Below are 27,861 nucleotides of genomic sequence, written 5' to 3' on the forward strand. Positions count from 1 at the left end.
CTATCTCTATTATATAAGGGAAGGGGGAGCAATGGTGTCCTCTTTTGAAACGCCTATTTTGCCCCCTTCCCTTTCTAAATTACGAAAGGAATGTCAAAATTAAAATCGGCACTCAAAGAAAACTACCTAAAATAAATTTACAACACTCACTCAAAAATCACTTAAAAGAAGAAACTTTACAATTCACCCATACAATTGAGAAAATCACGCAAATCACTCAAACTCAAATAATCAGGAAACTTTATCAAAATTTAAAATTACCATACAAACTAAAACTAGCTAATAACCTATAACGTCAATACATACAAAAATATATACAAAAATTTACTTACAAATCACTATTCTCAAGAACCATTCACATTTAATGGTGGGTCATGATAAAAAATAGAAGTGTATTTGTAGTGAAATCACAATTTAGAAGTTAGACAAGGAAAAAAATTATTTACTTTTTTACAGTGTTTCCTATATATAATGAAACTTTTACGTATATTTGGACCTATTTTTTTCTATTAAGTGAGAGATTTAAGTGACAGAAACTAAACCAATCAAATTTTGCAACTAGAAACAATTATAATTCGTGTGTATATGTTCAAATTGTGACTCTTATGGCGAAGAAAATCGAGTTTCCGTTTTGAAAAAATTTCAAGCACGCATCGCGTGCAAAAAATTATAGTACTAATATATTAAAAAGCGTGCCTAAGTCAGAAACGGTGCCACGTGGCGCTCTCCATAAGGGAGTTTTACTCCATGTAATCCACAACAATAAAAAAAATTAGAAATTGCATAGTGTAAGATTTGATCTCGGAACCTCAAATACACTAAAGTCTTAACCACTCGACCAAATAATATTTAGTGTTATCATCTTAAATTATAATATTAATAAATGAAAATTTTTCTTACTCGGGGCATAGCCCGAGCCTACTAACTAGTTGTGTTTAATGAAATCATGCGCATTTAAAGACATTCTTACTAACACTATTTATGGGCTATATATGGTGCAATCTATCATATTAGTATGTTCTCCTTTGAATCCATCTTTGACACAAAATTAGTTGGAGTTATTCCTTTGATTTGTGGAGGCGAAATCACGTATTTAAGGACATCTCTATTGTTGTTTTAGTGTTTTACATATAATTTAAAAGCATACTTGTATGTCCGACCCTTTAAATTTAATAATGTTGTTCATTCTAAAAACTAATTTCTCAGTATCAGCTATTACCATAAGCTATTTGTCGATTATTGTTCACCATATCCGTAGACTAAAAAGATCCCTTTTATGATACGTTTTTTTATTCGCCGCTTACACCCTTACTCTTTTGGCTCACTTTACTCTTTGTTCCCTTCATCTAGTGTAAACTAAGCAACCCCTTCAAAGTGTGCCAATGTTTCATCAAATGATGGCCTATAGGAAATTGATGAACCTAACTAATCCTATTGGATGTTAAGAAAATAAAAAACAATACAAGAAAAATATTTATGAGTACGATTTTCATAAATATATCACTAATCTAACTATCTCTATTATATAAGCCAAGGGAGGAGGTGTGGTGTCCTCTTTTGAAGTGACTAAAATATCCTTAATGATCTACTTAATGGAATGAAAAAAATTACAAAAGCAAATCATTTAAAAATTCTCATTTTAACTTGCCATTTAAAACAAGTTTAAAATATGGTATATGCATCAAATGCTTCAATCAAAAATTAAATGGACAAAATATTTATACCTTATAAAAAAGATGGCATATATAACGTGCACATGAAAAGTCTGAACATTCACTACCTTTGATACTCTTTAATTCAGTTAAACCAACTCATTATTTTTGTTCTTTCTGTTCAATATTCATTCACAAAAAATTAGTGTTAACAATCACTCACAACCTTTTTATTTTTGTACATTAGCGAATTAATATATTTAAATTCATCTAACTGTTGAATTTTTCACATTTAAGTTTAATCATAAATAAAGTACGAATGGAGTATCTAATAGAATAACAAATTTTAAAATTAACGCACGCATCGCGTGCATATGAAGGCTAGTACTAATATATTAAAAGGCGTGCGTAAACCAAAAACGGTGACATGTGGCGCTCTCCCTAGGGAGTTTTAGTTCATATAATCCATGTCAATAAAAAAAAATAGAAATTGCATAGTATAGGTTTTGATCTCGTGACCTCAATTTCATGTACTAAAGTTTTAACCACTAGACCAAGTTGTATTTAGTGTTATCATATCAAAGTACAATATTAATAAATGAAAATTTTCTTACCTGGGGCATAACCCGGACCTAATAACTACATAAGTAGTACATATATTGTATAAAATTATTTCATTTCTAATATTTAAAATAAATTAGTGTATTGAGAAATGGGCGAGAATTGAAACTCCATTTAAAGAGCAAGGAGGTACTTGAAATTGATCCAAACAATCTTCAAATATTTTCAAAGGCCCATAAAAAGTAGTGATATTATTAAAATTAAGCGTCATATATTAGATATGACATGTAAATAAACGTGATGAACTCTAGTCCATTTGAAAAAAAAAAAAAATTCTAAAATTTGGATAGATTTTACCTTGCCCTACTCAAATCTTGGGTAGAAACTACTGACTTTTTACTTTTGGCATGATTTTCTTAGATTCAAAAGTTTTTTTTTTAAATCCCCAAAAAAATCCAAATTTGCGAGTTTGGTCACCAATATTATGCTTTGAAAATTGATCCCGACTCAAAGCCTGACTCGAAATGGACAAATTTCTTAAACAAAACCCAACTCATCTTAACCTTTAAACTAAATTTGTTAGCATCTGGGAGGATCCTTCAAAGAAAGCAAGAAATATACCACGATGTCAATAAAATTAGTTTATTTAATATCGTTGTGTATTAGTTGTGGTTAAGTTCTAAGAGGCAGTTGGTAGAATCCAAAATCTCGGATCAAATCCCATCTACTATATCGAGATTCGAGAATTTGGACATTCTGCACCCAACCCGCACCAGCACAACAATAAGGATATGTTCTCTTCGACATAAAACAAATAAACTAAACTAACATTTGAACCGAACTGATTGCTGAATTGAAATGAATTAAATTATAACTAATAAAAATGATAACTGATTACAACTGAATTGAACTGTTTGCAACTGAATCGAATTAAACTAAACTGATTACAACTAAACTGAACTGATTACAACTAAACTGAACTAAATTAAAGTGAACTGAACTGAAAATAGGTTGGAGAGAACAAACCGAAAGTCATAAACTCAATATGGGCTAAATCGCCTAATCTCCCTATCTCTTTCTCTCTATCAAAACCCAAACCAACACGAAAATAAACAACCCTTTCCCTTCTTCTTCTCTCTCTCTCTCTCTCTCTCTCTCTCTCTCTCTCTCCTCATTCTCACACCATTTTATCATCTTCATCTCCACTCTGCAACAACCCTCTTTCTGGGTTGTTGTTCTTCACTAAACCCCCACAAAAAACCCCCAAAAAACCCTAAAAAATTTTCACTCAATCAAACAAAAAATAAGACTATAAAGAACAACACTAAGAAATGAATTCAACAATCCCTCTTTCTTCCTCACAATCCCCACTTCTTTTCTCCTCCTTCACTCACCCTAATCCAACCCCTTCACTTACTCCCCCCAATTTCACCCGTATACCCATCAAATCCTCTATAAAACGACGCCATTTTCGCCTCACAAAGCTCCATTGTTCCACCGACCAAACACCTCCAACATCACAGTCACACGACAGTAACTTTGAAGTATTCGGGCCTCCAAGAGAGTTGTCGGGTTTACAGTCGTTGGCGGAAAGTTTGTCACCACCAGTGAGATTAGCAAGTTCAGTACTCTTAGTTGCTGCTGCTTCTGCTGCTGGTTTTGGTTTAGGTTCTCGATTTGGGGGTAATCGTAATGTTGCAATTGGAGCTGCTGTTGCGCTTGGCGCAGCCGGCGGCGCGGCTGCTTATAGTTTGAACTCTTGTGTACCTGAGGTTGCTGCAACTAATTTGCATAATTATGTTGCACAATGTCATGACCCTCTTGAGTTGAATAAGGAGGAAATACTTGCTATTGCTAATAGGTAGGAGTATTTTTTATTACTGTGGTTGTTTTTATTGTGAAATGAGGAGAATTTTGATGTAACATTGTGTGTTTTTATTTGATTTTTCAGGTTTGGTGTTAGCAAACAAGATGAAGCTTTTAATGCTGAGCTTTGTGACTTGTACCTTAGGTGAGTTTAAATTGATCTGAGTGTACTTTTTATGTTTCCTAAATGTGTTCTTCTGGTATCATGATTTGATTTTTGGATGTTAGCAATGTTTTATAGTGGGTATGTTATTGCATATGGTGTCTTGATTCATTGTTTTCAACCCCTTAGTGTTGGAGATAATAGTCGTGTTCTAGGATTTTTAGTAAAAGTTGCTACTTTTGCGAATGTAGTGCTCTATTCGTATCAGTGCTAAGCTAACATTGCTTGATGGCTTGGATATCGAAGAGGGATAAGGAGGGAGAAAAATAAGTGGTTGGTTGGTTGGTTTTGGTTCCCAACTTTAGGGAAAACGTTTCGTGAAAGATTTTAACCGAAGTAGTAATATCTTAGTATGGGACCGTCAAAATGATGTATATTAAGTCACAAGTGCTAACTTAGCTGGGGAATGGAGGGAAGAATTACAAATGATACTTTTGTAGATACTCTTAAGTTTGTAAATACGTGGAGCTGAAGAATGTGAGAAAGGAGCATCTACTTTAGGTCATTTGTTTGGCTCTTCTCAAACTTTTTTGAGGAGAGATTGATCTTTCATTCATTATTTAAAGTTCTTTTCAATTGGTTGTATAGATTTGTTTTATCAGTGCTTCCTGCTGGAAATGAAGATCTCAAGGGCACTGAAGTTGAAACTATCAAAAAGTTCAAAAATGCTCTTGGTATCGATGATCCTGATGCTGCTAACATGCATCTAGAGGTATATGCTGTTACTTTGTAAACTTTAGAGGTAGTCTTTTTTATTTTCAATTATCAGGTAGATTACAGTGCCTTTCTTGGCTGTAGATTGCCAGGCGTTTTGTCAGACAAAGGCTTGAAACTGGTGATCGTGAAGGTGACATTGAGCAGCGTCGGGTGAGATTCTTATATTCGCTTTGCTTTTCACTTTTGCTGTCTCAAAGTGTTTTTGATGTTTGTAATGGAGATATGTAGCTTGACCAGTTTCAGTGAGTTTCAGCGCAGGCATTCCAGAAGCTAGTGTATGTTTCAACTCTTGTTTTCGGGGAAGCCTCAGCTTTTCTTCTACCCTGGAAGCGTGTATTTAAAGTTACTGATTCCCAGGTAACTGTTAGCACATCAGCTTCTTGCTCTATAGTGTGAAATTGGTAGAAATCATACTGGCACTTAACGTATTGGCAGTGTCTAACCACAAAAGCCAAATTGGCCTCCTAGTTTGAAGGGGAGGGAGTAGTGAGTATAAAACTAAACATTTATATTGTGACGTCTGTCAGGTCGAGGTTGCTGTTCGTGACAACGCTCAAAGGCTGTATGGTCAGAGGCTGAAATCAATTGACAGAGGTTAGTGTCTACTTTAGATACACATAATGTGGTGAGTCATTTGCTTTCGGAGATAATTAGTTTCGGTTGAGATGGGTTCAAGATACCTGTGGAGTGTTGATCATTATAATTTTTCTATGGAAGGAAACAAGTTTATAGATCTGGGTGATATAGAATGACACTTGCTTAATGTGTATGCATGGGACACTATAACCTTGTCTGTTGTCCATTATTGGGGATAGTAAATTTTGATCAGTGGTGGTCCACACTTATTCCGGTGATATTCTTGTGGTTTATTATGCTTTTATTTTTTCTGTTCAGATTTGGATCTGAAGCAGCTTGCTGATCTCAGAGAAGTTCAACTATCATACCGTCTTTCTGATGAGGTAATGCCTTTCTGGTGTTGTATCACAGATGGTGCTTTACAGTTGAAGAAGATATTAGTTTTTAATATGTTGAAATTACTTCATGCAGTTGGCTGAGGAGATGTTTAAGGATCATACAAGAAAACTAGCTGAAGAATGCATTTCAAGAGCTCTTGAAATTTCGAAGTCCCGGAGCAGAACAGGGTATGGTTGGAAATATTTCTCAAATGCTGTGTCTGGAGTTATTTGTCTTTCATATATCTTGTTTTATGGAATAAGCAATGCTTTAGCTATCCTTTCATGCATATCTCTCCTTGACATATATGTTTGACAGGGGACCTACAGAGGTTGTACAGGAGCTTAATAAATTGCTCGCTTTTAATGATATGCTTCTCTCATTAAGAAATCATCCAGATGCTGGTAATTTTGCTCGTGGAATTGGGCCAATTTCCTTAGTAGGTAAAGTCATGCTCTTGCTAGTGTGTTTATTTCTCTTATGGATTTTTTCTTCTCATGAGCTATCACTGGTGTTTCACTAGTATAATTCGAGATATTATGTGTTGTCAGGTGGTGATTATGATACTGATAGGAGTATTGATGACTTAAAGCTTCTTTACAGAGCATATATCACAGATTCTCTATCCAGTGGCCGCATGGAAGACAATAAGGTGATTACATTTCTGCTGTTAATTATTATCTTTTAGCTACTGGGATTAACTCAAAACTGAAGATGAAAGATCATAGCTTGTCTGCCTTTTAAGGCTGCGGTGAAATAATTCATGATGATCTATATTTCTATGATATTGATTAGTTCGTGGGCAAGTGAATATTTACTGCGTCGATTCATTTATGACACGATGTAATTGGTCTTCATGAAATTACAGAAACGGAGCACCTTATAATTCATATTCATAGACCAAGAACTTTAAATTCACCCCTTGCGTTCATTGTACAGTAACAGAAAAAACCTATCTTTCAAGTCTGTCCTTTTGCTTTTCTTGCTTCCTGTAGGACTTTAGAAACCGGCAATTGATAGAACTCCCAAATTTGCGCTTTTGACTCTTCTATCTCCCTTTTCTCAACCCCTTATATGTTTTCTAATTTCATCTTTTCTTAATTCTCTTTTGGTGATGCTTGATGACAAGTCGTTGTTAAGATTAGTCACCAGTCCACAGCTGCATTTGTTCTTTTGTGCTAGAGGTGTTAGAATAGTTTATGCTAATCAGCGGTTACCTATATTCTCTTATTTCCTTTGTAGCTTGCTGCTTTGAACCAGCTGAAGAACATATTTGGTCTTGGAAAACGTGAGGCAGAAGGTATTATGATGGATGTCACCTCAAAGGTGTATCGCAAGCTACTGGCCCAGGCATTTACTGGTGGTGATCTGGAAGCAGCTGATAGCAAAGCGAATTACCTTCAGAATTTATGTGACCAGTTGCGGTTTGACCCTGAGAAAGCGAGCGAGATCCACGAAGGTACTGCTTTCATGTAGTCAATTGATTGGATGTGGTGCTCTTGCCGTGTTCATGTTTGAAATTCTCTATCCGTGTGCATTTAGAGGGGGGCGAGGAGAGGTATTGATTGGAAATGAGATGTTCAATGGCCTTGTGCAACTTTCTAGCCTCAAGGAGTCAAGGAGCAAGGCCTAATTATTTATTTATTTATTTTTGGTTTTTGCCAGCAGAAGCCATTCATGAATCTTATAGCTTTAAAGCTGGGAAAGTTGTTTTGTGCCTAAAGTTTTATCCCTTATTTTCTGTAGAGTAGAAGCTCAAATTCACTCATGATTCCTTAACAGGATAAAAAATTTCTTATGGAAACAGTCGTTTTGCATATATATTTTGTTTCTGGATAAAGGTGGCAACAAAAATGCAACTCTCTTTATTTGTGTTATTACTCAATTTCGCGATTTTGTAATGTTTATTTGACTGGGGGTAAGATTACTTCGGCATTGTCAACATTTAAATGTTCTTTACCCTTCTTTGAATTTTTGGCTCCCTTGACTACTTGAGTGTTCTTATTTGTTATCTGCTGCTTGCTATAGAAATATATCGACAGAAGCTACAGCAGTGCTTAGTTGATGGTGAATTGAGTGAGGAGGACGTGAAAGCTTTGCTACGTGTACGAGTCATGCTTTGTGTTCCCCAAAAGATTGTTGAAGCAGCTCATGCTGATGTTTGCGGTAGTTTGTTTGAGAAGGTATGAATTTTGAGGCCTCCCCCGCTTATTAGATCGATCTGCTTCTCTCATGCGTCACTTTGGATAGTTGCTATGATACTGTGCAATGTGTACGGATTTATTATTGATCAGATTGTTCTGTCTGTTGAGTTTCTTTTTATCTGATGAACTTACTGAATCTGAGCGTTGTGTCACGTACCGACTCTTCCCTATTCGCTATATGTGGCCTACTTGCTTTGATGCGTTTGGGATGTCGGATGCATCCGTGACAGTTGGCTCACTAATAATTGTGTGGTATTTGTTGAAGCTCTTTCCGATCGCTTCCCCCCTTCCCCCATGAACTGCTCCCTAGTTTTGTATCAATGTGTTTGCATAGGGGAATTTGGAGGGAAAGCGAAGGAAAGGAAAGTGAGGGATTTATTTTCTATTGATCGAATATAACACTGGATTAGGGAAGGGAATTGGAATAGTATTTCTTCCCCTTATAATGAACCAAATCTTTTCAAGATGGAAAGATTTGGAAGGAAATCACAACCTCTATTTTCTCCCCTACTTCCCCTTCCCCTTATCTCTCCTTCCCTCCATTAAATGTGCAAGTCTTGCCCACCATCTCTTGCTAAATTGTCGATGTTTTGGCAGTTGGTATTTCATGTCTGATTTGGTTCTTGAGCTTGTGAAATTTTAGTAATTGAAATTTGAAAAGCCTTTTTTTTTGGCTTATTGTGTTTGTGTTAGTGCTTTATGGCCAACATCACTCGTTCTTTTTGTGATTCTATTCACCCTTTCTTTTGGTATTGTGGCATTGAGCTGAGAAAAGTTTGGGATTGCTAAAAGGTTGAAGTGGTATCTTGATTCCAGGTTGTGAAGGATGCAATTGCTTCTGGTGTTGATGGATATGATGCAGATGTAAAAGCAAATGTGAGGAAAGCAGCACATGGCTTGCGTTTGACTAGGGAAGCTGCAATGTCAATTGCTAGTAAGGCGGTGAGTATCTGCTTCTGGTATATGAGACAATTACAAAAATGACCGAAGGGTAGATGGTTCTTTGTTTTGCTATCCCATGCAGCAACAATTATGGAATGAAATGTGTCACTAATTCATAACTCCTCATGTCATGCAGGTCCGCAGAATTTTCATTAATTATATTAAACAGGCAAGGGCAGCTGGGAGTCGCACCGAATCTGCAAGGGTTCTTAAGAAGATGATTGCATTTAACGCCTTGGTGGTCACCGAATTAGTTGCAGATATTAAAGGGGAATCAACTGATGCTCCTCCTACAGAAGAACCTGCTAAAGAAGAAGAGAAACAAATTGAAGATGAGGAAGAATGGGAGTCACTTCAGACACTAAGGAAATCAAGACCTACTAAGGAACTTGAAGCCAAAATAGGGAAACCAGGGCAGACAGAGATTACTGTTACAGATGACCTTTCAGATAAAGAGAGGGCGGACCTATACAAGACATACTTGTTATACTGCATAACAGGGGAAGTAACCAAGATTCCGTTTGGTGCACAAATCACCACAAAGAAGGATAACACAGAATACCTCTATCTGAATCAACTTGGTGATATACTTGGTCTGTCACGTAAGGAGATTGTGGAGGTTCATAGAGGTTTAGCTGAGCAAGCTTTTAGGCAGCAAGCAGAGGTCATTTTGGCTGACGGACAATTGACTAAAGCAAGGATAGAGCAACTGGATGAGGTGCAGAAGCAAGTTGGCTTACCGGCAGAGTATGCTCAAAAGGTGAGAGAGAGCATTATAAATTCGAAGATGGCTGCTGCCATCGAAACAGCTATTGGCCAGGGAAGGCTCAGTATAAAGCAAATTAGAGAACTCAAAGAAGCTGGAGTAAAATTTGACAACATGATAGCTGAGAGCTTAAGGGAAAATCTCTTTAAGAAGACTGTAGATGAGATATTTTCATCTGGTACTGGAGAATTTGATGATGAAGAAGTCTACCAAAAAATTCCCGCTGATTTGAAAATCAACCCTGAGAAGGCTAAAGGAGTTGTTCATGAACTTGCTCGAAGTAGATTAGCTAACTCATTGGTTCAAGCCGTGGCATTATTGAGGCAGAGAAACCGTGCAGGGGTGGTATGCTCCTGACCCTTTCTCTTTTTTAGGTTTCTCTTCATATTGATTTCTGATATTTCACCTCTCAATTTGCAGATCTCTACACTCAATGATCTTCTGGCCTGTGACAAGGCTGTGACAGCAGAGCCGCTATCCTGGGAAGTGCCAGAGGAACTAGCTGATCTTTTCTCCATATACGCGAAGAGTGATGCAGCGCCTGAAAAGGTATCACGTCTACAGTATCTGCTTGGAATAAGCGACTCTGCAGCCGCCTCTCTGAGAGAGATGGACGACTTGTTACCTAGTGCTGGTGCTGGAGCTGAAGAATTTGTTTTTTGAGAGGACGAGTTGCGTTATAGTTTAGTGCAGAAAATTCTGTATTAGTTCATACTTGATAGGTTTGTTGAGAAGATAGATTGTTTTTGCTGTTTTTTGTTTTTAGTACGGCGAAAATTTCAAGTGAGATAGATAATAAGTTTTTACATCTTGTTTCTTACTCCATTCTTGGTGGTGGAGAAGCATTTTGGGGCATCCTTGTATTATTTGCATCGTATATATTTTTGGTATTGTAGTTTTAAATCCATGGTTGAAGAGAATTTGCTATTTCTGATGACTTTTTTAAGCCATATGAGATTCTTTGTTACATGTATGTAGCGCTTTAATTTTCACCTTAAATAAAAAGTTTGAGAGCCAATAAGTTTAATTAAGGGTTAATAAGTTTATATCAGGGCGAACAATTTTATATGAGTTCTATCAAAGGTTTTTTTAGAACCAAATAAAGATCTAGTAAGTCCTCATAAGAACCAATAAACCCTAACAAGAGACAATATACTTTGTCTCGATTTCTTTTGTCAAGCACTATATGATCTAGAAACACATTAAAATACTATCAAAACTTTGATTCTATAGGACGTTGGTTGTATGAGTCAAGATTTTGTCTTTGATGGTCGTCCACATATATACTTTTGTCTCCATTTCTTTTGTCAAGCGCTATATGATCCAGCAAACCTAATTTCTTCTTTTAATTCTTGACGTCCTTTATCCAAGTGATCGTTGGCTTCCCCCCGACTTCTACCAACTGCATAATCCCAAATTTTCACTACCCTTATTGGAAAACCATCTAGTCTGCTTCTCATATGCCTGAAAAATGTAATCCATTCTCCCTTATCTTACCCTCAAGATTCACAACTCTAACATCGTTTTGAATATTTCCATTCTAAATTTAATCTCTTAAGGTGTTTCTAAACATCTACCCCGACACACGCATCTCAGTTACCCCATCTTAATATGATTCTTCCTCAAATGTCCAACATTATGGCTCCATTTGGTAGGGCGTAAAATGTTTTCCAGGAACTTTGGAGAGAATATATGGGAAGCTAATCAACTGAGAAAGAACTAGGTACACAAAGAAATCCTAAATCAATTGGTCTTTTTCTTAACTCTAAGTTAGGGAGATTTGCAAACAAAAGGTTTTAAGCTTCTGACTTTTGCCAAATTTGACTCATATAACCAGATTCCCACTACAACACTTGTTCACACTAACCTTCAAAGTGCCTAATCTAACCATAATGTCAAACATTAAACAACTCTAATCAGATATTAGTGCGGAACAAGTACTATCTAACTCATCTTCTTCTCTGATTTGTTCAGTTAAGTTAAACTTAGTAACTTTTTGACCAAGAAGATTGAGTAACATACTGTTCTTTGTAAAAAAGTGAACATACAAAAGATTAATCTGGAAGTTCTAGTGATTCTATAAAAAGGAAGCTAGCATTTGATGATCAGATACCAAAGAGAAACAAGTGCAATGGTTACTTGCATAAATTCGACAAAACTAACAATCTGGCTGGGTCTGTTTCTTTTAGGGACAGCCCAAGCACAGCTTTCAACCAATTATTACAGCAAAACATGCCCGAGAGCTCTCTTCACGATCAAAACTGCTGTGCATAAAGCAGTTGCTGCAGAGCATCGGATGGGAGCATCTTTACTTCGTCTCCACTTCCATGACTGTTTTGTTAATGCATGTGTTTTTCTTCTCCTAAAAAATCTTAAAGGTGTATGGAGTGTAATAGTAGCTGATAACTAACTTCATTTTTTATGCTTTTCGCTTGTGCAGGGATGTGATGCATCTGTTCTTCTAAACGACAGTTCAACGTTCACAGGAGAGCAAACTGCAGGTGGCAATGCAGGATCTCTGAGGGGATTTACTGTGATTGACGATATAAAATCTCAGGTTGAGAGTGTTTGTCCTGGTGTTGTTTCTTGTGCTGATATCTTAGCTGTAGCTGCACGAGATTCCGTTGCTTTAGTAAGTGAAACTTCCAAACTATTTGTACTAGTTTTGTAGCCCATGCAACAAACAAGTTGTGAGGACTGAGGAGCATATATGATAGAGCAAAAAAGAGGATAGTAATACAAAAATATATAAGGGTAACAGAAATAGGTCTTCTAAAGTTGTTCAAGATATCTAATTTGAGATCCCCTTGATAATGAGGTATGGTATGATATAGAAGGATGAGTAACATTTAGCATAAACTAGTAAGTCCATACACTAAACATAAAACTTGTTTTAATTTTCGAAACAATTAGAAAAAAAAAAGCCCTTAGACTTCTGTCTTAGAAACAGTATTGATCAGAAGGAGTTCTAATTTCCTGCAGCTGGGTGGTCCAACATGGCCAGTGCAACTGGGAAGGAGAGATTCAACAACAGCAAGTCTAAGCATCGCGAATTCTGACATTCCATCCCCAACAATGGATCTTAGTGGCCTTCTATCTTCCTTCTCGAACAAAGGATTGACGGCCAAAGAAATGGTGGCTCTAGCAGGTGAGTGGAATTAAATTCTAGAAAAGTAAATCTTTTGGCAGACCACCTATCAGTTCTTAACAATGAGCAGGCAGTATGTTACTTGGACACAGGTACTCGTGTTTGACATGGGTATGTGTCCTAAGATTAGACTCGGCTACTTCATGAAAAGCATACATGATTGTGGTTCCAATAGAGTGTAATACTTGAAAGGAAATAAAAGAATCTGAGCAAAATACTGCACATATCAATGTTAGTTCCGTGATAGACTACACAACATTTTAGTCTTGAAAGACAATGTAATAGACTACACAACAGAACATCAAAATATTGCTTTGTCATGCAGGAGCACATACAATAGGGCAAGCCAGATGTGTAGTGTTCCGCAACAGAGTTTATAACGAGAGCAACATCGATGCATCATATGTTAGTTCCGTGAAACCCAACTGCCCAAACAATGGGGGTGATAACAATCTTACCCCGCTGGATTCTAACACCCCTGTCATCTTTGACAACGGGTATTTCAAAGATTTGGTGAGCAACAAAGGCCTGATGCACTCTGATCAACAGCTCTTCAATGGTGGATCCACTGATTCTCAGGTCACATCTTACAGCAAAAATCCAACATCTTTTCATGCAGATTTTGCTCAAGCTATGGTGAAGATGGGCAATCTTAGTCCCCTTACCGGAACAAAGGGACAGATCAGAACTAATTGTTGGAAAACCAACTAAGTCATTTTTGATCTCTTATACTATCTACACTACACTTCACAACTGATTGTGTATGTAAGCTAGGTGAAGAATCTATATGTATTAATTGGCAGTTGCTCTTGTAACTTGTAAGCAATACCTGAAGCATTCTGCCAAATTATTGCAAAACTATGTTATATTTGGTAATCCGTATGTAAGGAAAAAATACAGTCAAATAAGATCGTAATACAATGCAGTGTCTAGTTCTAAAATATCAGCCTTTTATAATTTTTTTCACGTAATAGATTTATTACTGTCAAACGTATTAAACCATAGGGCAGAACATATAACAATTGAGAGTACATGAACAACTAAACTCAAATGACAAAATCTTAATTAGAATCTTGGAATTACAAACATGAATAAACCAAATAGGGCAGATGAATATTGTTATAGTTTAGGAATTATTATATCAATCAGTTAATTCACATGTCAAATCATATATGACATCTAATATATTTGGAGTTGCTCCAAGCTTACAAGATCACATCTATTGATCTACTCAACTCGAAAAGGACCCCACCAGACAGGAGCGGATTTACTATGGATTCACTGGGTTCAGGTGAACCCGGTGATTTTTGGAAAAAAATTGCCCCATTTTTTTTAAAAAAAATTAAAAATATTTTAGATATTACTTATATACTTTACGTGTAAAATAAAATATGAAAGAAGCTTGTGTCTCAGTAGTTTTGTATCTCCACACGCGAGCCGCGGGACCAGAAGGTCTGGGGTTTTTTATTTTTTTCTAAGCCTCCTCATTCTTTGCCCCCCAAGGCACAACCCAGCCAACATTTTTGGTTTTTCTCCCAAACATAGCCAAAACCCTAACTAGTAACTAGTAAGTAGTAACTCCCTAGCAACGAGCCAAAGGCAGATCTGACCATCGACGGGCAACGGCCAGTCGGCCACCGTGACGGCGTGACACCGTATCTTCCGTCTTCCCCACTGCGGCGGCGAACCAGCCGGCAGCAAGCCATCAACCTTTCGGAATTCCGGCCGTTTGAAAATTGAAAGGTAAAGCCCAAACGCAATTCTCCAATTTTAAATATGAATTTTACTATTTCAGATTTTAGTCTTTTACACATTAGATGATTAAAATATGTAATTGTAGTTATGTAATTTTGTTAATCATTTAAATGTTGATTGTTGTCTTGTTGAATAATGAATACTTGAATGAATGTATGTGGACTTTGGAGTTTGGATTGTGATTTGTGAATGTTGAATAAATTTTCAATGAATGAATGGACTGTGGATTGTGGATTGTGGATTGTGGATTGTGGATTGTGGATTGTGGATTGTGGATTGTGGATTGTGGATTGTGGATTGTGGATTGTGGATGAATGAATGATTAATGTGATTGAACTTTGTAATTGTTGGAATATACAGTTTTAGTTATTGTAGTTACTTAGTGTTAGTTTTATTACTAATTGTAAATAGTATAAATAAGATAGGTTGTACTATTCTAACCACTTATCAATAATAAAATGTAGTCATTTTACTCAATTCTCTCTCTAGCTCTTCGAGCTCTCAATTAAGCCAACAATGGCTAATCTCACTTTCTTATACTTTCTTCCTCCCTGAATACAAATTCTAACATGGTATCAGAGCAGGATATCGATCCTTGCTCAATAATTCCGTAACTTTCAGTTCTAAATTTCATAAACATCAGCTTATTTCTCCTTTCATCAAAATTTCCTCAAAATGTTCATTTTCTTGCATTTCTCACAAATTGGTCGGACTCTTCTCAAAATCGAACCAATTTCTTCTTCTTTCTTCATTTTTCGGACGAAATTCATTCGAATTTCACAATGAAATTTCTGGATTCTAGTCAATATTTCGAACAATTTCGTTCAATTGTAAATCCTTAATTCATCTTTTCCCAATTTTTTTTTTCTGCTCGAAATTTCGTCCAAAAGTAGGCTCGAATTTGCTCAATTGTCTTCTGTTTTTTCACTCACCATTAAATTTTCGAACCAGAAATCAAATAATTTTTCGATTCTTGGTTTTCCCAATTTCTAGGGTTCTTCCATTTTCCTCTTAATTGTTTGAATTTGAACTATTAGCCACAAATTGTTGATTTGAATTCTATATTGGTGAAATTTCGATCAGTTTTATGATGATTTTCATGGGTGTTTCTTGAAGATTTCATGGGTGCTTCTTGATTTGGTTTCTTGAATTTTGTACTTCGACATTTTCGGCTTCGTGATACAAGGTATTGTACTTCTGCGATCTTCGAAATCGGAGGCGAGTTGGTGTTTCTTAAAGATTTAATCAAGAATTTATGGGTTCTTGTTAAGTCCACGTTGTTATTGGTGAATATACCTTGAGTTGGGTATGATTCTTGAGCTCTTAGTCATATTGTGTATAGTACCTTAAGTAGTAACAATGGTTCTGTGATATGGTGATGACTTGCATATTGATACTTTGTTGATGGTTGTGTTGATTGACGTAATAGCAGTTTGAGTGAAATTTGAGTGATTTGTTTTTTTTTTTTGATTTGGTTTCTTGATGATATGATGTTGAGTGTATTGATTCTGTATGGAGATTGTTGGTTGGTTTGAACTCTGTCGTTGATTGACTTGATAATTTCATGGTGAATATGGTGATGTTAAAAGAGGTGTTGATATTTGCTTGCTTGTTGTTGTTGATTTGTTGTTAGAAGCATATGTTTTGTTGATGATGGTTTGGCGATAATGTTGTTCCTGACATTATATGATATTCACTTCAACCTCTTCAGATTCTTCTTTCATTTCACATAATCCTCCATTATTGTGTTCCTCATATCATCCTCCATAATCACTTCTAAATGCAGTTCTTCTCCCATTTTTTTTTTTTTTCCTCTCTTTATGGTCATCAATCAAGTTGCCGAGGTTAAATTTCCAGAGAACTTGTTTGATATCCTTTACTTCAAGACCATAGATGGTCATTTCTTATGATCCTTAGAGATCAAATTTTGAGCCCATAGTGGCATGTTTGTTAAGACCCATAGAGGTCCAAGTTGTTTCAACCCACAGTGGTTTATTTTTCAGCCCATAGAGGCTTCTTTCTAAGACCCATAGTTGGTCATTTTGCCCATAGAGGCTTGTTGCCCATAGAGGCTTGTTGCCCATAGTGGCTTATTTTGTGCCCATAGTGGCCTTTGTTGTGATCCATAGTGATCCTTTGTGACCCATTAGAGGTCTTTCTTGATGATCCTTTGTGATCTTGTTTTGACCCAATAGATGGTCATTTTGACACACATTGTTGTGATTCTTTCAAGACCGAAATGGTCTTTTCACTCTCATTTCTCATTCTCTTTCTTCTTTTGTCTTCCTATTTCATCTTGAAGTTGTGGGTTTATGGCATATGGTTGTTGTACTGGTTGTTTTTTTTGATTGTTGGATTTTGAAGTGGTGCTTGATGTTTGTTTGGGGTACTTTCGCACAAGCAGGAGCGTTGCCATTTATAACCCATTATCCATCACAATGAAGTGACTGAACTGAATATGACGTGAGTTTGGTTGTTGTTGCTGCACTAGTTATGGATTGTTCAAGCTTGAAAGGGGTTCTTCTACTTCTTCACAACTTGGCAGTTGGCATGTCTAAAAGTCTTTCTATACTTGAGTAGCGCATCTTCGAGATCTTGATTGGCATGTTCGAGCAACGTTGATTGGTAGATCTCAGTTCACGTCGCATTGTATGATATAATAATACTTTCCACTTCAAACTGGAAATACTTTTCACCATTTCCAGTTTGAGGGGGGTGTTGGAATATACAGTTTTAGTTATTGTAGTTACTTAGTGTTAGTTTTATTACTAATTGTAAATAGTATAAATAAGATAGGTTGTACTATTCTAACCACTTATCAATATAAAATGTAGTCATTTTACTCAATTCTCTCTCTAGCTCTTCGAGCTCTCAATTAAGCCAACAATGGCTAATCTCACTTTCTTATACTTTCTTCCTCCCTGAATACAAATTCTAACAGTAATGTTTAGACTCATGGAGTTGAAATTTATTGCTTAATCATTACACACCGCCGCCTATTAAGTATGAAACTACTGCTAGTGAAAATCAAAAATAGCATCACCGAGATCTTGTTCTTCAACGGGAAAAATCGATTCCTATAATGGCTATAAATTTAAACTTTCACGTCTTACTGATTTTTATTGCGTTTATGCAGATTTTGGACCTTTTGGTGTTGGAGACTGACTTTGAAGATCGTAAACAATTACACAGAATAAGTGAGGTGGGTTTTTTTTTACAATTAATATTTTTTTTTGTGTTATTTAGTGATCGTGTTAAATTTTATTCAATTATGCGTCCTCGATTTAGAAAATTTGATTTGGGTCATGAAAAACGAATGAAAGAATCCCAAGTCTCTAATCCGAATGAAAATTATGCTACTAGTAACAGTGATCATAATTTGAATGAAAATAATGATCCTAGTGTTGGTTGAATTTTCGCCTCCAAAAGTGTTTCAACGATAGCACTTTTTAGATAGAAGATTGTATTACTACTTATTTGGTAAGAAACAGTCATAATCTAAGTATATTATAGATATTTTTGAGATCGTTGTACGTAACTTTGAATTTTTTTTAATATAAGGGCCTCATTTTTAACTTGGGCCTCCATATTGTTCGGGCTGGGGCTGGGTATGTCTTCTATTATCAGTTTTTTTATAATCATTATAAGTTTTTTTACTTCTTGTTCTTCCAAACATAATATTTCTTTCCTTTCCTTTTTATTAACCAAACATCACAAAGTTTAGTTTTTTCCTTCCCTTCCTTTCTCCTCCCTTCCTTTCCCTTCCTTTCCTTTACTAAAAATTAGAAGAAGCTATAAATCTCAATCTATCGTTCTTGTTTTTATAAAGTAGAAATGTCAATTTATTATTGCTGAATATTTAACTTCTAATTCTGGGTGAACTTTTATTTGAAGATGCAAACCATACACCAGAGAGGATGCCCACTAGAACTAGCCAAGGTTGCAGGGTGCTTAACCCCAATTCAACACAACAATTTCTCGCTTCTTTCGACCGTTGTATATTCAAACCGGAAACTCTCAAAACCCAAAAAATGTAAGGCCAAAAATTGGGATTGCAGAATTATGTTAATGGAACAAAGGTGTAGGCAGCAGTTGAGAGCCCAATATTCTGATAACCAATATGAAGTACTGGATGATGAGTTGCAAGATGAGGGGGAACTTGATGGACCTCAGAGGAGGTTTAGGGAAAGAGAAGAAGAGAAAGACTATGATAAAGACCCGGAATTTGCTGAAATTCTCGGTAGCTGTCTCGATAACCCGGATAAGGCTCAGTCTAAAGTAAGATATTTTTCCTATCAGGTTCATAGCTTATAATGAAGCATTTGTATTATTTGTCTCAGAATTTTATAGACTAATCAATGTTGGATTAGCTGATGAATGAAAATTAGTAATTAGGTTTGTTACTTAGATTAAAGCTCTAAGTGGGTTTTAAATTATGTGTTTAGATGGAGGAAAGGTTGAGGAAGAAAAGGAACAAAATACTGCAAACAAAAACAGGTTCTGGCTCACCCATGAAAGTTACATTTAACAAGTAAGTTTGGGCTACCATCATTGAAATCGGTTTAATACGTTAGGTTTTGTGCTGTATTAGTATTTTCTTGAGAAAGCTAAGAACCTCTGAGGCCTTAAGCAGGAATTAAACTTCTTCGTACCTCAAACATTTCTTTCCAATTGCCATGCTATCTTGGTTTGTACTTTTATTATAGTAGCAACGGTAACACTTTGTAGATTAATTAATTTTGCCTTTTGGGTGGTTGGCAGATTTGATTACTCAAATTCATATATTTGGTTCGAATTTTGGAATCCTCCATTGCAGAAAGATGTTTCTTTGATTTGTGATGTAAGTCATTATTGTTCGAATATCAGTATATGATGCTGAGTGAATCAAATGTCAGGGTGTTGCTCTTGTTTGCTAACAGGTAATTAGGTCATGGCACATCATTGGACGTCTTGGTGGTTGCAATTCACTGAATATGCAGGTGAATTTTTTTTCCTCCATTTCATTGGACGTCTTGGTGGTTGGAATCCTACTTGCATTTATGTTAAACCTACTAAAAGAATAAGTTCTTCAATTATCTTGTCATGATTACTTTCTAAAGCTGAAGCTATCTATTGTTTGATGTAGTTAACAGAATCTCCATTTGACAAAAGACTAAGCTATGATGCTATTCAAGGAGCAAACGTAGATCCAACCACATTTTATAACATAGGGGATCTTGAGATTCAAGACAATTTGGCACGAATATGGTACGGTGTTCAATTTGGGAACTATTTTTGACTGAGTTTGACTCTGCTTTGCTGGTAGTAAATGTGATACACTATATAATTGTATAGTGTGACATTTCTCAATATTTTTCGCATTGTTTTCAGGGTTGATATTGGGACTAATGATTCGCTGATTTTGGATGTTCTAATGAATGCATTGACACAGATAAGCTCTGAGTAAGATCTTTTATGTTGATGTTGTTTCCATGCTTTCTTTTCCGCCTTAGTCTTATATAGTGAATTATCTCATTGTTTCCAACTCCCCAGTCCCCTTTTCTTATGGTCTTGTATTAAAGCAATTTGATTGAACTCTTTGTGGTTGGTGTTTCATGTGGCCAGTTTTGTGGGCATAAAACAAGTTGTATTCGGTGGAACTGAATTCGAGAATTGGAAGGAGAGCTTAACAGTAGAAGATCCTGGATGTAGTGTGCATAAGATTTGACAAAGCCGAGTTAGTGCATTGTAAACAAGACTCACACCACCGCAGCACCTCCCTTCTCTTCTTCTTTTCCACGCTTCTTTGCTCTTCACAATCCACCATTTTTTTTTGCAATAATGAGCTTATTAACTCACTCTTTGAAGATAACATGGAGCAGCAACCACGGGAGAGATATATAGGGAGAATTAGAAAGAGAAAATTGGGATTATGTTTATTTTTCTGAATGAATGATAATATGGTTACAAGTAGCTATTTATAAGGAGTCTAGGAGAATACAAGGAAAATGTTTTAACTATTTTTCATGTCCAAGACTCGCCTATTATAATTCAAACTACTTGTTTAACGTAATTCTATTGGTAACATAATTCTCTTTTATTAACTCCCATTACATTCCTTCCCTCTTATTAACATCTTGTTCTCAAGTTGAAACTGAACTAGGAACAATAATGAAACATCAATGTGTAATAAAAAGGATAACACAGAGTAGTCAAGTGGAAAATTGGGAAATTGTTGTTCAAACTCATTGCACTTTCCCAAGATGCTTCAGATGCAAGAAAACATTCACATTGTACTAAAAATTGTGTTTAAGCCAAGTATGGTGCTCGATAGATGGTCTCTTTAGAATAACCACATGTGACCTCCTACAGCAGGTAGGACACTTTTAAATGGCTTTAACTAAGAAACATGAAAGACGTGATCAATTAAACCATCTTCATAATGAAGCTTTAATTTATAGGATAATGTGCCAATTATCTTCATAATCTGAAAAGGTCCAAATACTTGGATCCCAGTTTCACATTAGTTACCACCATGTCTCATGGATTTCTGTTTATAAGGCTGCAAGTTCACCCATACCCAAACTCCTATAGGAGAACCCCTATCAAATATATTTTTATCACCTTGTGTTTTTTGGTCTTTTCCGAGACTTTAGTTTCTCCTGGCACATATGGTAAATAAAAAGATGTATGGAGGCTGACTATACACAATTTCATAAGGTTTGAGCTTGACATATGTATGAAAGTTTTTATTATACCACCACTCAGCAAGTGTCAATCATAAACTCCACTCTTTAAGGTATTCTCCACTCATATATTTCAAGATTGTTTCCAAACACTTGTTAACAACTTCTGTTTGCCCATCAGTTTGTGGGAGAAAAGAAGAAGATAACATCATTAGTTTGTGGGTGAATGGTGAACAATGCTTTCCAAAATGACTAATGAAAATAACATCTCAATCACTTCCTATAGATCTTGGCCAACCAAATCATGCATCTTGAATCAGAGCCATGTCTATTATAAGGATGTTTCAATGCCATAAAGTGAGCATAATTGCTCAATCTATCCACCACAAACAAAATCAGTTCCTTATTTGTGATTTTGGCAAGCCAGTAATAAAATCCATAGAAATATCTAGCCAAACTTCATGATCAATAGGGAGAGGATGCAACAAACCAGGAGAGGAAACATTATCATGTTTATTAGCTTCGCAAGTAAGTCAATTTCTAACAAAACTGGTGACATAAGTAGTCAAGTCTTTCCAATAAAACAAGGCTTTTACTCTTTGAAGGGTAACATCTTTTCCTGAGTAGCCACCTTGAGCTAATTCATGAAGCCACTGCGAAATAGTTGTTCAGGACCAATTACTAACTTGTGCTTCCTCCTCAACAGTCCATCTACCAAGGTAAAGTAAGACAATAACTCACCTTATTGTAGTTTCATTACTGAGTGTTGTAGATTCAAATCTAGGGCATAGGCTTCGATTAACTAATTTAGATTTGAATTCAACACTGACAAAGCCAAACATAAAACCTGTGAACCCGAGACTCTTGAGAGAGAATCTGCTACTGCATTTTCCACGCCACTCTTGTAACGAATTCCATAAAACCCGGTAAGCTTTGAGAGTCCGAATCGCTGGAATGGGGTGGAAGTTTTCAGCTGCATGAGCCATTTCAAACACTTTTGATCAGTCCTGAGGATGAATTGTTGGCCTGATAAATATTGTTCCCATAGGAGTTTGGGTATGGGTGAACTTGCAGCCTTATAAATAACTACTTTTCTAAAAAATAAAATTATACGGGGCATTGCTTGAGTCTAAAAACTACTTTTCTAATAACTAGCTAGACCAAGGAAGCTTCTTAGATCTTTCACACTTTGAGGTTGAGGCCAATTGACAACTGCACTTATCTTTTAAGGGCCAGTTTTCACCAGAAATGAAATGACCTAAATACTCTATTCTTTCAATAGCACCGGAGCATTTAATTCCTTTAGCAAATAGAGTATGTTGTTGCATCAATTGGAACACCATGTCTAAATGGCCGTTTGAAAATTGAAAGGTAAAGCCCAAACCCAATTCTCCAATTTTAAATATGAATTTTACTGTTTCAGATTTTAGTCTTTTACACATTAGATGATTAAAATATGTAATTGTAGTTATGTAATTTTGTTAATCATTTAAATGTTGATTGTTGTCTTATTGAATAATGAATACTTAAATGAATGAATGTGGAATGTTGAATGAATGAATGTGGACTTTGGAGTTTGGATTGTGATTTGTGAATGTTGAATAAATTTTCAATGAATGAATGTATTGTGGATTGTGGATTGTGGATTGTGGATTGTGGATGAATGAATGAATGAATGATTAATGTGATTGAACTTTGTAGTGTTTAGACTCATGGAGTTGAAATTTCTTGCTTGTGTTATTGTGTAGATTGTATTGTGACTATGAAGGGTTTAGAATTTTTTTGGAAAGATCGTGCGGGAACCCATAGTTTGATATTTGAACTAAGGGTTTAGAATTTTTTTGGAAAGATTGTATTGTGATTATGAAGGGTTTAGATTGTATCATAGTTTGATATTTGAATTAATGTATTGAACTTTGATTGAATGAATGTATTTTTTTTTTTTACCGGCTCCGAACCCATAGGGTTGGAATCCTGGATACGCCACTGCCACCGGAGCAACATAGACTCAAACCCAACTAGACTTTACCCAAATATTGTAGACCTGAAGTTCAGCCGAACCTGAATAGACTTGACTCGAAATGACCAACTCGAACCAGGGGCGGATCTACTTAGTAACAAGGGGTAGCACATGCTACCCCTAAAAAAAATAAAAAATAAAAATAAAAACGCTGGAAAAAAAAAACTAAGGAACGGATATATACAGTATCGAGACATATGTGTACAGATTAAACGAGTTTGGCGCGGTGGTAAGAGCATGTTTCCCATAACTTGAAGGTCTCCGGTTCGATACTGCTGTTCACATGTTTCGTTGTTTTTAGTTTTTTTTTTCCATTTTCTCTTTTCCTTTTTCCTTTTCTTTTTACCCTTTTTCGTTTTTTTCCTTTTTCTTTTATTTTTCCTGTTCATAATTTCTCATCTTCCACAATTACACTTGTAAATTTAAACAATATAACACTTCATATTACAACAAACTTTATTCTAATTATAATTATCTTTCATTATATTATAAATACTCTACTCTCCTAATTTTGAATAAAAAGGTTCAACTTTTTATAAATATTATAAAGAGAATATTTTTTATTTTTTTGATATAGTACCATGTATTTTTCCATTTTCTACGCTATATTCCAATTTTTTTTTCCTTTTCGAATTGTAGCTTTGAATTTTTTTTATCCTATATTGTACCCCTCTGTTAAATCAACTTTAAGTTTTTCATTAGTTTCTTATTTTTAGTTCTTCAAGGAAAATTCTCCGACTTGATAAGAGATACGACAGAGTAGTAAGGTACGTAGAGTTTTTACAGAAATATAGTATTATGAACCATATAATAATATAATGTCGTATTTTTAAAAGGGTTATAAGTGTAAAATAACGTAAATTATGTTCTATATTATGAACCGTTAGTTGGTTAATTATACTATGCTACCCCTGAATGAAAATCCTGGCTCCGCCACTGACTCGAACCCAATTCAAACGACCCGTTTGCCACCTATAATCATGAGCGTCGTGCTGAGGTTGTGTCACACACCTTCATTGCCATGCTAAGACAACCTTGTGTCACCCACCTGGCCACTTTGAATCGAGCTTGTGAAAGAAAAATTGCACCCTCTTCTGCATTGGAGGAAGAAGGTATTTGATCACCCATCTACTTTTTGGTGACAATGTGTTATTGTTAGGTGTTGTAGTAGTAAATCTACACCTTTCAGCGTGAAAAGTCTTTGACAGTTAATATGCAATCTCATGTTAGAAACTAATTGAAGACAGAAGTAAACTACCTTACTTTACTAATACCGAAATCTATTCCAAGATAGCTTGAATATCCTGCAAAGTGAAAATCTAGGTCTATATTTGGGTGTATGCCCGCCACTCTTGATAATCTTACAGCCAACCATATGCAAGTGTTCTTTTACTAATACTTACTCCAGAAGACTTAACTAGTTTCTGCTCCAATTTTTTGATCTTAGTATGTTGATCAGCTCAAACAACACCCTCCCTAGCTCAGGAGTCGGTTTTACAGTTAGTAGCTTGGTTCATACTACGTGTTGATGCCTCTTTTGTGAGTGTTACAAAAATAGGTGGGACTATTACGAAAGGACCTAGTTAACCAACTCCCTTCAAGCTGAGTAATCGAGCATCCGAGAAGAAGGTCTCATTAGCACAAAGATAGAAGTGCGCGAAAATATTAATTCTATCACTCCAACTGAATGAAAGCAATAGATCAGTTCTTTAAGGACTTCCATTAGAATATGCTAAATGATTGAATAGATCTGCAGCCAGCCTTTCAGGAATCAGGGTGTGTGGTTCAACCTTCTAGTTGGTACTCAAAACAAGATAGCTCATATAATGGCAAAAAAGTGTTGGTGCTCAAAATTTTGCATGAATATCACTAGGATCTTCCCCAATTCCCTAGTTATTGTATAACAATATATTTCGGATTGTAAATTCGTAATCATTTTTTTGAGAGGATAATTCAGTTTTATTTTGATGTATGGTATTTCCTTCTTCACCAAAAAAATAGAGTATGTAACATAGTTTTTTCTTTCTTCCATACACCTAAAAAAAAACCTGAATCACAATAATCCTGGAAAAAGGCTTATTTGAATGTATGTAAAGTTTCAAGCTTCTGTGCTCTGCATTCTATTAATGCAGCTTTCAAATTTATATCTTTTACCCAAATGATGTTCTAGAATCTAGCTTATGGTCTTGTGTTCTCCGTCGTTAACGACGAAGGGATAAACACTTGTATCTTTGTAAGTAGAGATTTACAGAGACAATGTACGAGAAGCTAATTAACTAAGAAAAAATTACTAAAGCCAAAGGTCCTTAGTAAGATAAAGAGAAGGTACTGTACCCTTTAATTAGGGGAGTTTGCAATCTGAAGCTTTTGAGTTTGAAGGTTCTGACTTTTTGCAGCAGTTGACTAATTTAACCAGATTCCACAACTACAACAATGTTCACACAAGCCTTCAAAGTACCTAATCTAACCATAATGTCAAACATTGAGTATTTAATCAAATACTTCTACATTAGTGTGGATTAGGTACTGTAGCTTTTGCTTTTCGCTCATTCCTTCAGTTGAACTCTGTAATTTTTGACCAAGAATGTTAAGCAGAATAATTTTGAAAAATCAAGCTGTAAGCTCTAGTAGTTCTATAAAAAGGAAGCCCGCCATTGATGATCGGACACCAAAAGAAAGCGAGAAACAAGTGCATATACATTTCGCTTCCATCTCTTTACTTGTCATGGTTACTCGTACTAATATGATGAAACTGACAATCTGGGTGGGTATGTTCCTTTTAGGAACAGCCCAAGCACAACTTTCTGCCAATTATTATGCGAAGACATGCCCGAAAGCTCTTTCCACTATCCAAAATGCAGTGCGTAAAGCAGTTTCTGCAGAGCGTCGTATGGGGGCATCTTTGCTCCGACTCCACTTCCATGACTGCTTTGTTAATGCATGTCCTCGTTCCCTCTTTCTTATCCTAAGAAGTGCTAAAAATTTCCTATAATAAGAAAAAAGAAGTGCTAAGTATTAACAAAAGTGCATGCAAGTGTAATGGAAGCTGATAACTGACTTGATTGCTGATCTTTTTTTTGTGTTGTGCAGGGATGTGATGCATCCATTCTTCTAAACGATACCTCGACGTTCACAGGAGAGCAAACTGCAGGCGCCAATGCAGGATCTCTGAGGGGATATACTGTTGTTGACAGCATTAAATCTCAAGTTGAGAGTGTTTGTCCCGGTGTTGTTTCTTGTGCTGATATTCTTGCTGTAGCTGCACGCGATTCTGTTGTTTCTGTAAGTTAAATTAAAAGTCTCGGTATCAATGCCATCTCCAAGCTTTGGTTTCTAGATTTTAGAAGTATAATATGACACTATAAGTTTGATAAGAAAAGCAAATCAATCATACTTATACTAGTCATGTTAACTTGAAAAGCTAAGAGCAAGAATATAGAAATTTCCAGAAACTTGCTTGTCATTAGGGAAAAAGAAACCGAAAGACCTCAAAACAGGCAACGAAAACAAATAAGGCCTTACTATTTTCTGAGTTTTGTCTCAAATTTTGATAGTATTAACCAATAGATCTTTTGATTTTCTACAGCTAGGTGGTCCAACATGGCAGGTGCAACTTGGAAGGCGAGATTCCACAACAGCAAGTCTAAGCACCGCGAATTCTGATATTCCATCACCAACTATGGACCTTAGTGGCCTTCTATCATCCTTCTCAGACAAAGGATTGACGGCCAAAGAAATGGTGGCTCTAGCAGGTGAGTCGAAACAAATCTTACAGAAAGCTGACCTTCTAGCTTATCTATCATCAGCTCTTTAAGACAGCATAATGAGAGATACTAAATAGCTAAATGAAAAACGAATACTGTTCTGTTATGCAGGAGCACACACAATAGGGCAAGCCAGATGTGTGGTATTCCGCAATAGAGTCTACAACGAGAGCAACATAGATGCATCATTTGTTACTTCTGTGAAAACTAACTGTCCAAGCAGCGGGGGTGACAACAATCTTACCCCGCTTGATTCAACAACTCCTGTTGCCTTTGACAACGGGTATTTCAAAGATTTAGTGAACAACAAAGGTCTGATGCATTCGGATCAACAGCTTTTCAATAACGGATCAACTGATTCTCAGGTCACATCTTACAGCAAAGATTCTAAATCCTTTCAGAAGGATTTTGCAAGCGCTATGGTGAAAATGGGCAACCTCAGTCCCCTCACTGGGACAAACGGGCAGATCAGAACCAATTGCTGGAAAACCAACTAAGCCATAAGGCTTACATGATATGCTTTTACTATTTACTTTCTAAGACCAATTGTGTAATAAAACTAATTGGAAAATCTATGTATACCAAAGCATTCTGTTACCTTTCTTATCTCGCAAGATAATTGCTGAAAATGTAAGGAAAAATTGACACCATTAATCCTATGTTTGGAATGTGCTTTCATATCAA

The 27,861-nt window shown here is 36.0% G+C and overlaps 4 protein-coding genes across 8 annotated transcripts; all 4 read left to right on the top strand.

Moving 5' to 3' along the window:
• Positions 1 to 3,308: 3,308 nt before the first annotated feature.
• Positions 3,309 to 10,762, top strand: LOC104900268 (protein TIC110, chloroplastic). Its single transcript, XM_010687651.4, has 15 exons — positions 3,309 to 4,074; positions 4,165 to 4,224; positions 4,831 to 4,954; positions 5,041 to 5,109; positions 5,218 to 5,316; positions 5,487 to 5,553; positions 5,854 to 5,918; positions 6,007 to 6,101; positions 6,232 to 6,356; positions 6,465 to 6,565; positions 7,156 to 7,372; positions 7,942 to 8,096; positions 8,934 to 9,059; positions 9,196 to 10,170; positions 10,246 to 10,762. Exons 1-15 carry the CDS (start codon positions 3,545 to 3,547, stop codon positions 10,486 to 10,488), a joined length of 3,051 nt encoding a protein of 1,016 aa, XP_010685953.1. The 5' UTR covers positions 3,309 to 3,544; the 3' UTR covers positions 10,489 to 10,762.
• Positions 10,763 to 11,859: 1,097 nt separating this feature from the next.
• Positions 11,860 to 13,914, top strand: LOC104900269 (cationic peroxidase 1). Its single transcript, XM_010687652.3, has 4 exons — positions 11,860 to 12,169; positions 12,266 to 12,457; positions 12,808 to 12,973; positions 13,299 to 13,914. Exons 1-4 carry the CDS (start codon positions 11,927 to 11,929, stop codon positions 13,682 to 13,684), a joined length of 987 nt encoding a protein of 328 aa, XP_010685954.2. The 5' UTR covers positions 11,860 to 11,926; the 3' UTR covers positions 13,685 to 13,914.
• Positions 13,915 to 14,409: 495 nt separating this feature from the next.
• On the top strand, positions 14,410 to 20,780 carry LOC104900270 (hypothetical protein). 5 transcript variants are annotated; one of them, XM_048647761.2, is made up of 9 exons: positions 14,414 to 14,716; positions 17,865 to 17,930; positions 18,623 to 19,006; positions 19,174 to 19,259; positions 19,490 to 19,568; positions 19,648 to 19,746; positions 19,854 to 19,975; positions 20,099 to 20,170; positions 20,333 to 20,780. In XM_048647761.2, exons 3-9 carry the CDS (start codon positions 18,623 to 18,625, stop codon positions 20,433 to 20,435), a joined length of 945 nt encoding a protein of 314 aa, XP_048503718.1. In that variant the 5' UTR covers positions 14,414 to 14,716; positions 17,865 to 17,930; the 3' UTR covers positions 20,436 to 20,780. The 5 variants fall into 5 exon arrangements, with proteins under 5 accessions (XP_057246895.1, XP_048503718.1, XP_048503719.1 ...); XM_057390911.1 differs by having other exon boundaries at positions 14,423 to 14,716; positions 19,648 to 19,707; XM_048647762.2 differs by lacking the exon at positions 17,865 to 17,930.
• Positions 20,781 to 25,522: 4,742 nt separating this feature from the next.
• On the top strand, positions 25,523 to 27,861 carry LOC104900273 (cationic peroxidase 1). Its single transcript, XM_010687661.4, has 4 exons — positions 25,523 to 26,351; positions 26,504 to 26,695; positions 27,000 to 27,165; positions 27,289 to 27,861. The coding sequence occupies exons 1-4, from the start codon at positions 25,998 to 26,000 to the stop codon at positions 27,672 to 27,674; spliced, it is 1,098 nt and encodes a 365-aa protein (XP_010685963.1). The 5' UTR covers positions 25,523 to 25,997; the 3' UTR covers positions 27,675 to 27,861.

This window comes from Beta vulgaris, chromosome 7, assembly GCF_026745355.1.
Source record: "Beta vulgaris subsp. vulgaris cultivar EL10 chromosome 7, EL10.2, whole genome shotgun sequence".
Classification (NCBI taxonomy): Eukaryota; Viridiplantae; Streptophyta; class Magnoliopsida; order Caryophyllales; family Amaranthaceae; genus Beta; species Beta vulgaris.